General features: G+C 58.8%; 1 protein-coding gene across 2 annotated transcripts in view; it reads left to right on the forward strand.

The window, feature by feature from the left end:
• Positions 1-2,190: 2,190 nt before the first annotated feature.
• The window catches only part of SLC22A1 (solute carrier family 22 member 1), a 30,010-nt gene continuing 18,152 nt past the window's right edge, over positions 2,191-14,048 (forward strand). For both annotated transcript variants that reach the window (XM_042987465.1, XM_042987466.1), the window contains exons 1-5: positions 2,191-2,920; positions 7,885-7,988; positions 9,770-9,924; positions 12,480-12,648; positions 13,912-14,026. In XM_042987465.1, coding sequence (XP_042843399.1) covers positions 2,510-2,920; positions 7,885-7,988; positions 9,770-9,924; positions 12,480-12,648; positions 13,912-14,026 — 954 coding nt within the window. In that variant the 5' untranslated portion in view covers positions 2,191-2,509. The remainder of the gene's footprint in view (positions 2,921-7,884; positions 7,989-9,769; positions 9,925-12,479; positions 12,649-13,911; positions 14,027-14,048) is intronic.

The raw sequence follows: 14,048 nt of genomic DNA on the forward strand, positions 1-14,048 counted from the left end.
AGGTCACTCCTACCACCCAGGAAATTACAAGGGTTTCAGGAGCTCTGTGCCAGGAACCGGGGGGCAGAGCCCCGGACACATGTCCTACGATCTCACGCCGCCAGAAAGGACTGCTTTCAGCTTGGAGTGTGTGACTGTCCTGCCTTTGGGGGACGTTTGTCTCTGGCCTTCTTCCTTCCTGCCCTTCCAGTGAGCACTCAGCCCTCTGGCAGCGGGGCGGGGCGGGGGGCCGGGGGTTCAAGAGCTACAACCCCCGGGAGGGGGGCCATATTTTACCAAACCAGCCAGCGCCCAGTGCCCGTGGAGCAGAGAGAGGAGAGTCCCAGAAACAAAAGGGCCTCTCCCGTGTGCAAATGCAGGGACCCGCCCTGGATGTCTGTGCCCTCCCAAGGCTGACATGGGGGGGTGGGGGAGGCGTTTCCTGTCTGGTAGCATTTCGCTGTCCTCCGTCAGCAGTTCTGGCTGGGACTCCTGGGGTCCCACCCTGCGCCCAGACAGCCCCCTGACCCCGTTCCCTGCGTGTCAGGTTGTTTTACAACCGAGCAGCTGGGAGCCCGCCCTGGGCAGGTGATGGTGCTGGGTGGAGTCCCATGGGGTGCTGGGAAACTGCCTGTGTTGGGGCGGGGAGATAGGGAAGTGGGTTTGTTTGGGGAGCTTGGCTCTCTCACCACCCTGGTCGGTCCGTGTGCCCCAGGCTTTTAAAGGTCTGGTTGGCCTGTTCCCCTGAGGAGGGCGAGGGGGCCAAGATGAGGGCCTGGGGGGGCCCGGCCACCACAGGCTGCCCCCCCCACCCCCGCCCCTGCCCCCAGAGCAGCCCTGGGGCTGGCACGCAGGCCAGGCAGACGGGCTGAGGGAGCTGCTGCTTGAGCCTGGCCTCAGAGGTCAGCCCGGCACGCAGGGCCCCAGAGGGGCGAGTGTGGAGTGCGGTTAGCCAGCCCCAGGCCGTGCGAGCAGCACTGCACGTGGGCTGGCAGGGCTTTCGAGGCCCTGCTGCTCCCAGGAACATTCCCTCCTTGTCTCCCAGGAGCCATTTCTCCTTGTCTGTTCCTGTGGAGCCACACGACCACAACCCTAGCTGGATAAGGCCGCATACTCGTCTCCCGGCTTCTGGGGGGACCCTCTGCGGGTCTGGGGCAAGATGGGCCTCAGCCCACGTGGTTCCTGCAGCTGCGGGCCTGAGGGTCCCCGTCAGCCTGTGGCGTCTCCTCTCCTTGCTTTGTGGACTCCCCCGCAGGGCCACCTGCTTCATCAAAGCCAGCAGTGGGATGAGGGACGCCGGGCCAGGCGGCTGTGAAACCGCACTCGATGGAGTCCTGGGAGTGGCATCGCCACATTTGCTGCGTTCCGTGGGGACAGGCCAGTCTCAGGTCCCGTGCCTACTCCAAGGTGCGCGTGCCAGGAGGCAGGGTCTTTGGGGGTCACCTTCCCATCCCGGCCTGCCACACCCTTTCTGCCTTTCATCACTTCCTGCTCCCCACCCTCACCCCCCCCCCCCCCCCCCCCCCCCGTCGTATCAACCTACTGGCCATAAGGTTCACGGCTGGCTGAGAAGCCAGTTTTGGGGGCTCCCCTAGTGCCCTCTGCTTGAGCTGACCCTCTGTGAATCTATCCCCCCGAACGGTATGCTGTTTGGAGTTAGAAGCTGCCCCATCTCTGTGTCCCAGAGCCCAGCACCGACTGAGACGTATAAGGACTTGGTGAATATTTGTTGAATGCAAAAAGCAAACTGACAGAGGAGTTGGTGAACTAAGGGCAGGCTAATAAATTCGGGATGTTGCTCTGGAGCAGAACAAGACTCAAGTTCAAGGACAGTGGGAACTCGGGAGGTTGCCGTTGGCTCCCCAAACCTCTGTTTTCCTAGCTGTGCCGTGAGGAGAGTTGTAGCGTTGACCTTGAAGGCTGTCACGACCTGGTAACAATTCAGAGCCCCGAATTGAAGGCTGATGCTTTTGTCATTGCTGAGTCTGAAGCTCATTCATGGCTCCCTTTTCCACGAGATGCCGGCCTGCAGGGCCCTTGGGGACAAATAGGACGCAGTGCTCAGCCGAGCCATGCTTGGGGCCAGGCCAGCTAGGTGAAAGGAGTGTGAGTGCTGGATCACACAGCACCTGAAGCTGTGATACCTTTGGTTTATCTGAATTATAAAAAGAAGTTTTAAAATAATCTCTCTGGAAGAGCCCTAAAGAGACCACTCTGGGGTGGGGAGGGGGGGTTACCTGGCAGGCTCTAGTTTTTTTCCTCTAATGCCAAGAGAATTAGAACCCCAGCCTCGTGGCCTTGCTTCCTGGCCAAGCCATTTGGACACTCACCCTCCTGCCTTTCACCCTTGCCGGACACCCGCACCACGGGGTGAAAGATTATTTCCAGTTGGTTGGCTTCCAGGTAGAGCATGCTTGGACAGCAACTTGATTTCAAACCAGCCCATTGCAGAGAAGCCCACACGAAACATTGACCTTGGCTACCGCGGCCGAGGCAGTTTGGCCAAAGTGATGAGGGTGCTGGTCCAGTCATGCCCACTGTGGATGACATTCTGGAGCAGGTTGGGGAGTTCGGCTGGTTCCAGAAGCAAGTCTTCCTGACCCTATGCCTGCTGTCAGCTGCCTTTGCCCCCATCTACGTGGGCATCGTCTTCCTGGCCTTCACCCCGGATCACCGCTGCCTGAGCCCCGGGGTGGCCGAGCTGAGCCGGAGATGCGGCTGGAGCCTGGCAGAAGAGCTGAACTACACAGCGCCGGGCCCGGGGGCCGCGGGCGAGGCGTCCCCTCACCAGTGCCGCCGCTACGAGGTGGACTGGAACCAGAGCGCCCTCAGCTGCGCGGACCCCCTGGCCGGCCTGGCGGCCAACAGGAGCCACCTGCCGCTGGGCCCCTGTCGGCACGGCTGGGTGTACGAAACGCCCGGCTCGTCCATCGTGACCGAGGTGAGAGCTGGCCCTGTGTTTCGGGGGCCAGCTGGGTTTTAGGGACACGGGGGAAGCAGGGAGGAGAGTTCGATTCACTGAGCACTTAGAACGTGTCCAGTTCCGTCCTGGGCACTTTGCACGCTTCCCTTGCGTAGCCCTCCGCAGACCCTGGGTGATGGTGAAGGAGACTGAAGGTCAGAGCAAGCCGGGCTGAGCCAGATCGTTTGAATACGGGTCTGCGGGGAGAGACGGGTTTCTCTTCTTTCTGCCCCACCGGCCTCTTCCTCCAAGAGCCTGCCGAATTCGCTTGGGGTGGGGCTTCCCTACCGTTAGAATTAGTGGGCTCCCCCTTCCTCCACTCAGGAAGCACGCGCCTGTGGGGGCCGAACGTGGCTGGGGAGCTGGGGAGGCCTCCCCGGCTTTGGAGTCAGACTGTTGCAATCCCGGCCATGTTCCAGATGAGCTGGGCGTCACTGCGTGGGTTACTCGGCGTCTCTGAGCCTCAGCTTCCTCATCAGTAGACCCGGGACGGCCGTGACCCACAGGGGCCGGAAGTTCAGCTGAGGCTGGCGTAACCGCTGACAGACCTGAGCTGAGCTGCACGAGGTGGCCTCACAGGATGCGGTGGTGGTGTCGAAGCGCCCTGCTCGCCTAGTTCGGGGGGTTCTTTCTGTGTTGTGCCTTGAGGATATTTTAGTAAAAAGCTACCAGGTTTTTTCCCTTCATGCATGCTTTTGAAAGCGATGGGTTTCCAAGGGTTCCAAGGCACCCTTCAATGACAGACGACCAGCGAGGCACCTCCCCTCCCAGGGACACCGAACTGCCCAGCGCTCTGGCTGGGAGTCTAGAAGCATACCAAGACAGAGAAGTATTTGTTCTCCGTGACTGAGAGCCACTCCACTAGTAAACGGGCAGAAGCAGTCGGCCCGCCATCTATTTACTCCCCCATCTGTTCACTCAGTAAACGTGGCTGAGCCTTTGCTCCGTTCCAGCACTGCCGTGGTGCGGGGATGGAGACAGGGAGAAAGCTGGGCGCTTCTCTCCAGGAGCCTGGCATCTCCAGGGCAGTGAGGGAGGCGGGGAGAACAAGGCCTGTGCCCGGGACCACGTGTGGGCAGGCACACAGGGGGCAGCGGGCTCCAAGGAGGCGTCCCCGAGCCACCGAACTTATCACGGGTGCCTTCTGGAGGGAGGTGGCATTTGATTGGAGCCTCGGGTGTATCCTGAGCGGCAAGGAGAGGAAACAGGACAGGGAGGGGGAGCGCGGGCCCAGGCTCAGGGGAGCGGGAGGTCGTGCCACGCTGGGGACAATGAACCGTTACACTGTCCTCCCGAAAGGAAAGGTCGCCAGATAAAACACAGGACACCGAATTAAATGTGAATTTCAGATAAATGACCAACGCTTTTTAAAAGATAATTATGTCTCAGATGTTGTGCATATTTGATACTGAAGCAGGGAATACAAATATTGTGTGGGCGGTGCCCATATTAAAAAATATACATATATGTGTGTTGTTTATCTGAAATCCGAATTCAAGCGGGCACCCTGTGTTGTCGTCGTTGTTGTTTTCTTCCTAAACGTGGCAACAAATGAGGAAATTTGGTCTTGTTTAGGCAGAGGAGCAAGGCGGTTTAGTTCTAGCTGAACCTTGGGAACGGCCTGGAGGCGTCCCCAGAGGTCAGGAGGGCTCAGGTGGCCCAGAAATGAGCCCCGGTGGAAGGGTCAGCCAACATGGTTGTTGCAGGAACAAAAGTTAGAGTGGCCCTGAAGAGACACAGGCCTGGCCTAGGCTGGCGGGGGGGGGGGGGGGGGGGGGAGGGACCCCAGCTCACCTGAGGGTTCTTGGGGGGTGGGCGAGGGGGGCTACTGAATCTGAGCCTGGACCACGGGATAAGGAGCGGTTTGGGAGGTGGGGGTGGCAGACACAGAGGGGAGGAGCGGACAAGGGAGGACTCCAACGCAGGAGGACTCAGAAGGTTCCAGAGCCGCGGGGGGGCGGGGGGGCCTCCCTGTGCGTGGCAGTAGGGGTCTGCTTCCACAGGACCCTAGATCTAAGCCCTGGCAGGAATTGAGGGGCTCCTGGAACCCTTGTGCTCAGGGGGAGCGGGGAGGAGGTGGCTGTCGGGTACAGAGTGCATTTGGGGCCCTGCGGAGTCCGAGGGCCGAGGGGCCGGTGGGCTTCTGCTGAGAAAACCCATGTGATTAGGTGCAGGGGCTCTGAGGTGGGAGGGCCGGAGGATCCGGCCCCTGGAAGTGATGCCGTCTCCTCTCACCCTCCCCCCCACGATTGCTTCAAAGCCCTTTGCCTCCACTCCTCATCCTAAACTGAAGCTTGTTCTTGGGGGATTCACCTCGGGGATTTATTTCTGCAAAAATAATCTTTAACTCAGCCTTGCCTTGGACATTGGAACTTGCTCGAGGGAGGCGCTGAGCCAGCTTGTTTGAACACCCAGCCTCACTTCCCCTCCAAGCCGGAGACAGCGGCTGGGCTCCGCCTGGGGAAGGAATGTGCTGTTTACCGACTTTTTCCCCTCCCCTGTGGGGGGGGTGGGGTGGCCCTGTCGGCTGCAGCCCCACACTGGGTTGGGGGGCCCCACTCCAGGCTGGGAAGCCCTGTCCTCCCCTGCCTGTGGGCAGGAGCGACAGAAAGGCCTCAGCCCGAGGTCATGGGACCTAAAGTTACATCATAGTTTCCAAACTCGCCTGGTCCCCGAGGTCTCCTGGCTTCTGGTCTGTGATCTGCCGAGACAGGACCCACAGCACTCTGTACTCGGACAAGGACCCTGGGGGACTCCTGTGATCGGACGAGCTTGGACAGCACTGCCCACTGCTTTCTAGGCTGCCCAACACAGCAGGCCCAGCAGGAGCCGTGACTGGACTCAGAGGCCCATCCGGCGCCCCCCTGGGGCTCAACACAGCCCTGGGCTTTTCCGAGGGCTGGGCCTGCCCTCCTGGTGTGCACACATGTACTAGAGGGCAGTGGTTGGGTGTGAGTTTGGGGGGCACGGGGCATGACAGGTGACTCTAGACACAGATTCTCAGCATAGTGGGAGGGGCGGTGGCAGGGCAGAGGTCTCAGCAGGACGCAGTGGTAGCAGGTAAAGCGGGGGTCCCTCCCACTGGCCCTGTGAGCCCCCAGCTTGTGCACAGTCCAAGGGCAAGATGTCATCCAGGGCATTTCAGGAAGCATGGCAGGGACGTCTTACAGACTCGCTCATGGCGAAGATTAGAACAAAAGACAAAAAACAGGGCCCTGCGGCTTCGGTGCAGTCTCGTAGACACCGAATGTGGTCTTGGACAGCGTGGGGGGAAGGCTACAAAAAGACCGTTGGACAATTGGAGATACAGAGCCTGGGGCAGCCAGATAACACTCCAGAGCCGTCCGTCCCTCTGCCTTCTGACGGCGGGGCCCGGGGCAGCCAGGGAAAACCAAAGAACCGCGGGGGGAGCTGGGTGAGGAGGGTGTGCAGCTGAGGGGAACGAACATCCCGGTCGGGACGGGGAACTTCAGAGGTGCCGGGAGGTATCTTGTCCTCCCAGGGCTGAGCCACCACGGGAGCGGACCGACGGGTCTGGGCCTAAATAGCAGGTGACAGGACAGGCTCATTATGAGTTTCTGAAAGTCAGGTGGTATGTTGGGACGCCGGGGTGGCTCAGTCGGTTAAGCGTCCGACTCTCGGTTTCGGCTCAGGCCATGATCTCACGGTTTGTGAGTTCAAGCCCCACATCGGGCTCCGTGCTGTTGGCACGGAGCCTGCTTGGGATTCTCTCTCTCCCTCTCTCTCTGCCCCTCTCCCTGCTTGCACACTGTCTCTCCCAATCTCAAAATGAAAAACATGGAAGAAAACCTTCTAAGAGTTAAAGGGTTTTTTATTTACCAAAGCCATTTTCACGTTTCCCCCTCAGTGCTTGCGTAGCTCTGTGGGTGGGACAGGATCAGCTCAACGCATCCGTTTCAGACTGGGAAACTGAGGCCCAAAGTGGCTAAGTGCTTTTCCTGCTGTCACATCCCACAGTGTTGTCTGGTAGGGTGGGGCCGTGAATCCAAAGTAGCTAGAGCGGCACAGAGATTGGGAGAAAGGAGGGATGTGCCCCTAGACGCCGCCTAGTTAGGGCTGCACCAGGACCGGGGAGGGCGCCAAGGCCCGGCTGCGGAGCTCCATACTTACATCTACTTTCTCTGAGCCCCAAAGAGGGAGTGGCAATGTCTCCTCATCACGCCCGTCCGGTGCCCAGGCATGTGCTCTCTAGGGTGGGACGTCCCCTATAACACAATAAGGCCCTTCATCAGACAGTTCTGTCCCGCCTTTGCCTCTGCCTCCCTCCTGCTCAGTCCCTCCCCTCTCTGGTTCTTGGCATGTCGGTCCCTCCGGTCCCTCCGAGTCTCCAGCTCCCCTGCCCCCCGCCCCCCCCAGGACACTAATACCCATGCTGCTCCCACTAAGCCCGCCTTCCTGCAATCGTGTCCTCGCTCAGCCCTTCCTGTTCACACGGCAACATCAGTCACAACAGAATCTATACAATTACTGGTGGACTTGACATAACGAAATGTATAGTTAACAGGCACTTAATTGAGGGCTTTTGACCAATTTTGGAAAACATGTTCTGTTTATTTTGCTACACTTCCGTCTTGAGGAAATTACTTTGCTGTACTTCTTTCTAGAAAACTTACCTGTTGGCCAAAAGACCTGTTGTATTTTGATAATCGACTATCAGTGTCAAAGCACTGGACGGTAGCTTCTTTAACTAATATATAGTGAGGGTAAAGCAAAGATATGAGGTCCATAATGATATTAACCGAGATTTGCCAGAAACCTTGAATTTGTCTTACGCGGTAAGAGAAGATGACACGAGACGCCTTCGGATGTCACACGTTGTGTTAAACGTTTACTTTGTCCGGAGGGAAGGCGGAAGGTGTAGTTTGACTCACAAGCGGTCTTGTGTTTTCGGCCCCTCCGACTGCGGTGTGGACCTGCTGCAGTTCAACCTGGTATGTGATGACTCTTGGAAGGTGGACCTCTTTCAGTCCTGCGTGAACGTGGGCTTCTTCCTGGGCTCTCTGGGTGTCGGCTACATTGCAGACAGGTACGTGAAGGCCAATCCACCTGTACGGAGCGGCAAGGCCGCGTGGAGAGTGGATCAGAGGGGTCAGTGATGGAAGAATCTGGCCAGTTGAAATCTACCACGGAACTTGACGGGGAAAAGACGTGGTAGCTAGTGCTTTGGACGAGGTGGGGCAGCAAGCTGGAGTAAGGTTGGGGACTTAGGGTGGATTTCAGGGGTCGACGCTCCACGCAGATTGTGTAGTTGGGGTGGTGGCCCGAGAGAAGGTGGGGACAAAGCCAAGGTTTATGTGTCAGGCAGGTGGATGAGGTGAGGGCGGGGCTATTTTTTGAGGCGGGCCTGAGTCGGGTAGAGGCCGACTTCCCTCTAGCTCTCTGTGGGGGGAGGGGGTGGGAAGCCGTCCCGAGTTGTGTCCCCGCAGCGCTAACATCACAGCTGTGCTAACAGTGGCCCGGGAGGCACCGAAGAGATGTCAAGGAGGCAAGTGGATACACGAGTTGCGCTCAGAAGAGAGTTTCGCACTCGAGATAAATCTTTGGGCTTTGTCAGCAGGAACTGGTATTTAACGCCGTAAACTGTGTTTGAGATCAGCTAGCAGAGTGTGTAGAGAGGTGAACAGGTTGATAGGGAAGGAGTGGTGGCAAAGGAGATTTGGAAGAAATGACAGGCGGCGGGTGGGTGCAAAGCCGGAGAACACAAGACAAGGCTTGCTCAACGAGGAAGAGCACTCAACACCTGTGCACGTGGCCCCACGAGTGCCAGCGACAGGGACGGTGTCGGGAAGGCTAAAGAAGAGCGAGAGAGGAGAAAGCGGAGTCTGTGTGGGGGGGCAGCTCTTTGAGGCCAGTGGGCTGCGAAGGACAGGGGGAAAATGAGGGGTCCAGGATGGGGACGACCGCATCACAGAGTGCAGGGGTGGGGGGTGGGGGGACCGGAGGGGTAGTGGGCGGGGGCTGGGCTCCAGTGACAGGGACGCAGCCTTCGGTCAGAGGCACAGGAGAAAAGACGGGGAGGTGGACACGGATGCCATTAAGTCTGGTTGTTCTGAGGTGAGAAGGGGTGAGTGTTGGACGGGAAGTTTCTATCTCAGTAAGGACAAGGGCATTTATGGGCTGGTGTGGAGGTGCGCCGGGCGGGGGCAGGAGTTTGAGGTCAGGAGGCAAGGAGAAGCAGGATGAAGGGCCGTGTGGGTGTCTAGGACGCAGGGAGCAGGTTGGGGCCCTCTGGGGGTGGGGACCACGTGGCTGTGACCGCACCGAGGTTGGTCCCTTACTTCCTTGCATGTGGGACAAGGTCTGAGAGACGAGTCAGTAAAGCCCCCTACTGGGATGAAGCGTTAGCAAATAATTTGCCCATTTCGTTCATGAAAAAAGGAAAGGGAAATAATCCTCAATAGTTACACCACGAGAACTGAATGTTTTCCCGGAAATGTTGACACAGCTGATAAGACTTGCGTGGGGGTGCACCCCACGAAACCCTGTATAACACAGTCTGCCGGATACAAAGGCAATGAGAGGGGACCCGTGTGGGACCCGCAGAGCCGCTGGGGGAGCCCCCCTTTGGGCTGAGATGCCAGATGGCTGAGAGCGTCAGGATTCTGGATTCCTGGCTACAGTGTGACTTAACGAACCTCGGAGGGGCCGCTGTTCCCTGAGGATGACAAGGTCGGGCCCTGAGGGGGACAGCCCCTCCGGAGAGCAGTGACGTGCGCCTCCCGACTGGGACTTGCTGCCCCGTGGTGCCCACCTGACCCCAAATACCCAACAGCCCCACCTCAGGTCCCTGTCTCCCTGCCTCCGAAGGTTCGGCCGCAAGTTATGTCTCCTGGCCACCACCCTCACCAGTGCCGTCTTGGGCGTCCTCACGGCCGTGGCGCCAGACTACACGTCCCTGCTGCTGTTCCGCCTGCTACAGGGGCTGGTCAGCAAGGGCAGCTGGACGTCCGGTTACATCCTGAGTAAGTATCCTCGGGGCTGACTTTCCACAGAGGTCGGGTGGGCGAGAGGAAGGGGGTGGGGCCAAACATGGAGGTGGGTCTGTGGGGAGAAGGCAGGTTTGCAGGGTCTGGAGACATTGTGGTCACTCTAGTTGTATGTGATTGTGTGACTGGGGCAGGGGCACTATGTGGGGATGGCCTGCCTCCTTCCTTCCTTCTTCCTTCCTTCTTGCTTTTCCTCTCTCCCTCCTTTCCTTCTTTCCTTCCTTCCTTCCTTCCTTCCTTCCTTCCCTCCCTCCCTCCCTTCTTTCCTCCCTCCCTTCTTTCTTTCCTCCTTCTTTCCCTCTCTACTTCCCTCCTTCCTTTCTTTTCCCTTTCCCTCCCTCCCTCCCTCCCTCCCTTTCTTTCCTTCCTTCCTTCCTTCCTTCCTTCCTTCCTCCCTTCCTTTGTCTGAGAGACACTTAAATAACCACTTAAATAGATCAATCTTTCCATATCAACTCATCTATTTGGAAAAAGATCACAGTTGACGTGTTTACAGCAGGGGGAGGGGCAGGAAGGGGGGTCAGGTAAGAGAATATTTTAACATTTTAAATAAGAAAGAACCAGCACCTCCTGAAAAGAAATACAACTCAACTGGTTTGAACCACTTGAAAATAAGGAGAGAAAACAAAGAGGAGATAAGAGAAGAGAGAAACATTTTTTTTTTTTAAATTGAGGTGTAAACCACTGTAATTCTACATTTTTTTCTTTCAAATTTTTCTCAGAAGGGTAAGAAGAGAGAATGAAAATTACTTTCTTGGAAGGAGGTAGTGTAAAAGAGCCATCTATGCTTTCCTCAGCCCATAGGTGGGCACTTTAGACAGCAGTGAGGATAATCCACAGTTGTGCTCATTTGTAGAGAACAGAAAAGAAACAGTGATGCCCTTCCGCCTCTGAAGACGCTATCCTGTGTCTTGGAATTCTGGGAAATGGTTCATTAACCAAGAGAAAGCATGTTTCTCCCCCTAGAAACTGTGTGCAGATGGTTTTGTTTAATCGGTTTGGGACATATGTATTGGCCACGTGTATGTTCAATATGTGCTATTTGGCACATGGTTAAGAAGATGAACTTGGGGTCACACGTCGGCTGCCCAACACTGACGGGTCGTGTAATCTTGGGCGAGTTCCATAATCTCCGGCCTCGATGCCCTCATGGGGGGGGGGGTGGCGGTGCCCTGAGCGGATGAGCCACACAGGTGGCGCTCGGAGCGATGCCTGCCCCGTGCCCGGCCCTGCCTGGTTCTGTTGCTGCAGGGTGGTCACTAGGGCAGGGCTGGGGCACTAGGGTAGAGGAGGCATCCTTCCTCCCTGCAAGGAGCTCACACGCTGGAGGGAATGACAGATGCCCGAGCGGGTATCTGGGTGGGGTGAGGGCCAAGCCTCCTCCGAAGGCTTTCCCCACTCACTTATGGGTCACACCCCCCACCCCCGTCCCCCCCACTTCGCCACCCCGTCCCCCGCCAGTGGCTCATTGGCCTCCTTTGTTGGCTCCTCCTCTTCTCCCCGATCCTCCCGTCCCTCAACAGGGCGGGACCCAGGATGTTGTCCTCCCCAACCCCACACCCGTTACACCTGCCGACCCCCACCCCAGCCCCCAGTCTGTCAAGTGCCGTCTGTCCAGCCGCTCAGACCTGCCATCTTGCGGTCGGTCACGGCCTCCGCTTCCCCACTCCTGTGTCGGCCTCCTTGGGGTCCTGCTGTTACCCTCACAGCACACCCGGACCCACCGTCTCTTCCTCCGCCGCTGCCACTGGGCCCCGGGCCAACACTGTCCCTTCGCCTCCACGTCGGTCTCAAGTCTCAGCTCAGCAGCAGACGTGGGAGTGCGTTTGCCCCTCAAGGGACCGGCTCTGCGTTTCATGCCATGCAAGCCAGCCTTCTCTGAGCCCCCCACGGCCTCGCCCGGCCCCCTGCCCTGGAGATCCCCGTCCTCAGCTCCTCTGCCTGGAACTTCACCCTTGAGGTCCATCCCATGGCACCGCCCTCTGGCAAGCTGCGTCCCCTGACCCTCGACTGTCCCGATCCCCTCCCACCTGTTAACGTTTCGCTCCCCCGTGGCATACGGTTTACTCATTTGCCGCGTGTGCCCTCGGCCCTCTCCCTCGAGGAGGAGGGGTGCGTGGGCCGCCACTGCCCATGTGGCTGCCACAGACCCCAGGCACGCAGAGTGGTGCCGGGTCCCTCACTAAGTCCGTGAGCACTCCTGGGGCCGAGGGAAATGTCATAGCTCAGCCCGGAGCTCGCGGGGCCAAGCTCTGGGGAGGAGAGGCGGAAGGTGTCAGGCAGACTGGATCCTGAGTGCGTGACGGGCAGTACGGATGGCAAATGGGGGAGTTTGAAAAAGGACCAGCTCGAGAGAGGCTGGGACGAAGGGTGGGGTGTCTCCGGGAGCCTCGATCAACAGGACTTGGGAAGGAGCCTGGGGTCAGGCAGGCAGCGGGGGGGGGGGGGGGAGGGGGGCACGGGGGGGGGGCGGGCGCAGGGGCTCACCGGGGAGGGAAGGAGCCAGAATAGTGACTCATCTCGTGTCTCAGTCACAGAATTCATGGGCTTGGGCCACAGGCGAACCGTGGCGATCCTCTACCAGGCGGCCTTCACGGTGGGGCTCGTGCTGCTCTCGGGAGTGGCCTACGCCATCCCTCACTGGCGGTGGCTGCAGCTGGCCATCTCTCTGCCCACCTTCCTCTTCCTGTTCTACTACTGGTACGTGGGTCCCCCGAGGCGGCCCCGGCTCCTCTGTCCAGCCCCGGACCCCTGCGCGGTGACCCCGGCTGCCACACGGGCCGTCCTCCACATGGCCGCGGTGGCCACGGGCACGGGCATAGGGCTGCTACCACTCTCTGCCACTCGGGGTGGTCCGTGTTCTGACAGCGGCCCTCATTCCATGGGGAGCTAGCCTCATACGGGGCCTCTTTAAATTCGCAGCCCCTTAGATGGAGAGGCAATGCTTCAAGTCCCACAAAACCCCACCTAGCCACTTGGTAGGCATTTGCTGTTGGTTGAATGAATGAATGAATGAGTGAACGAGCGAATGGGGAATGTGCACGTTAGGCCATTGTGAAACAAACCGGCCCAAATGAGCTGTCGATCTCACTAGCTGTCGGCACTTGGCAGGGTCCCCAGGGAGAAGCATCCGGACGGATGAGTTCTGATGGTGGGGCAGGGAAGGGGTGCAGAGAGGGCTGCGGACAGAAGTACCTCAGCCCTGCCCCTGTGGTCACCGTTCTGCTGAGGGCAAACCTCATCTGTGGGCGCCACCGCAGTAGACCCAGCCTCTCCCAACAAGGGCTGACTAGGAGCCACACACTGGTGCTCAGGACCAGCCTGCTCTCTCCTCGCCAGGCTGCAACCAGGGGCTCTCCAGGGGGGGGGGGGGGGGTGGGGGGGGGGAAGGAGGGTCAGGCGGGGTGGGGCCACGCCAGAGTGTGTTCAGAAGACCTTCAGCCAGAGATGCTCAGTCTTCGAGTTGTAACATCCTTCCCTGGTTTGAAATGGACAGCCTGCTATCTCCCCGGTGTGAAAGGAAAGTGAGTATGGTTTATTTAGTTTGGGAGAGATTTCGAGCCTTGTTCGACCGCCCTCGAATTACACGGAGACACCTGCTGTAGCCCAAGGGGTGGGGGGCACACGGAACGTCCATTCTGGGTGAGGAACAGGGCTCCCAGCTTCCAGCAAAGAATGGGGCCCCTGCTCCATGAAATGCAGGCCACATAGGAAAGCGGTGGTTCCCTTTTTGCCCCTAAATCTTAGCAGGTGGCACTGAGAGTGTGAGGGGCCCGCAGAGCTCCTTCGTGCGCCCCCTGAGCCAACACAGGGTGAGCCCAGATCCTCGTCCGCTAGCTGCTTGAGGACTGACAGTCCCCACGTGAGGCGGGTGGGTTGCTCAGAGCAACATCGCTTCGACCAGGGCTTAAAATGGGACGCGCTCTGGGGAAGGTGCCACGGAGTGACGATCTGTGTCTGCAGGTGTGTGCCCGAGTCTCCCCGCTGGCTGCTGTCGCAGAAGAGAAACGCTCAAGTGATGAAGATAATGGGCCACATCGCCCGCAAGAATGGGAAGCTGCCACTTGTTGATCTGAAGGTGATGTGCTGGCAAGGGCTTC

The sequence above is a fragment of the Panthera tigris genome, chromosome B2 (assembly GCF_018350195.1).
Source record: "Panthera tigris isolate Pti1 chromosome B2, P.tigris_Pti1_mat1.1, whole genome shotgun sequence".
Classification (NCBI taxonomy): Eukaryota; Metazoa; Chordata; class Mammalia; order Carnivora; family Felidae; genus Panthera; species Panthera tigris.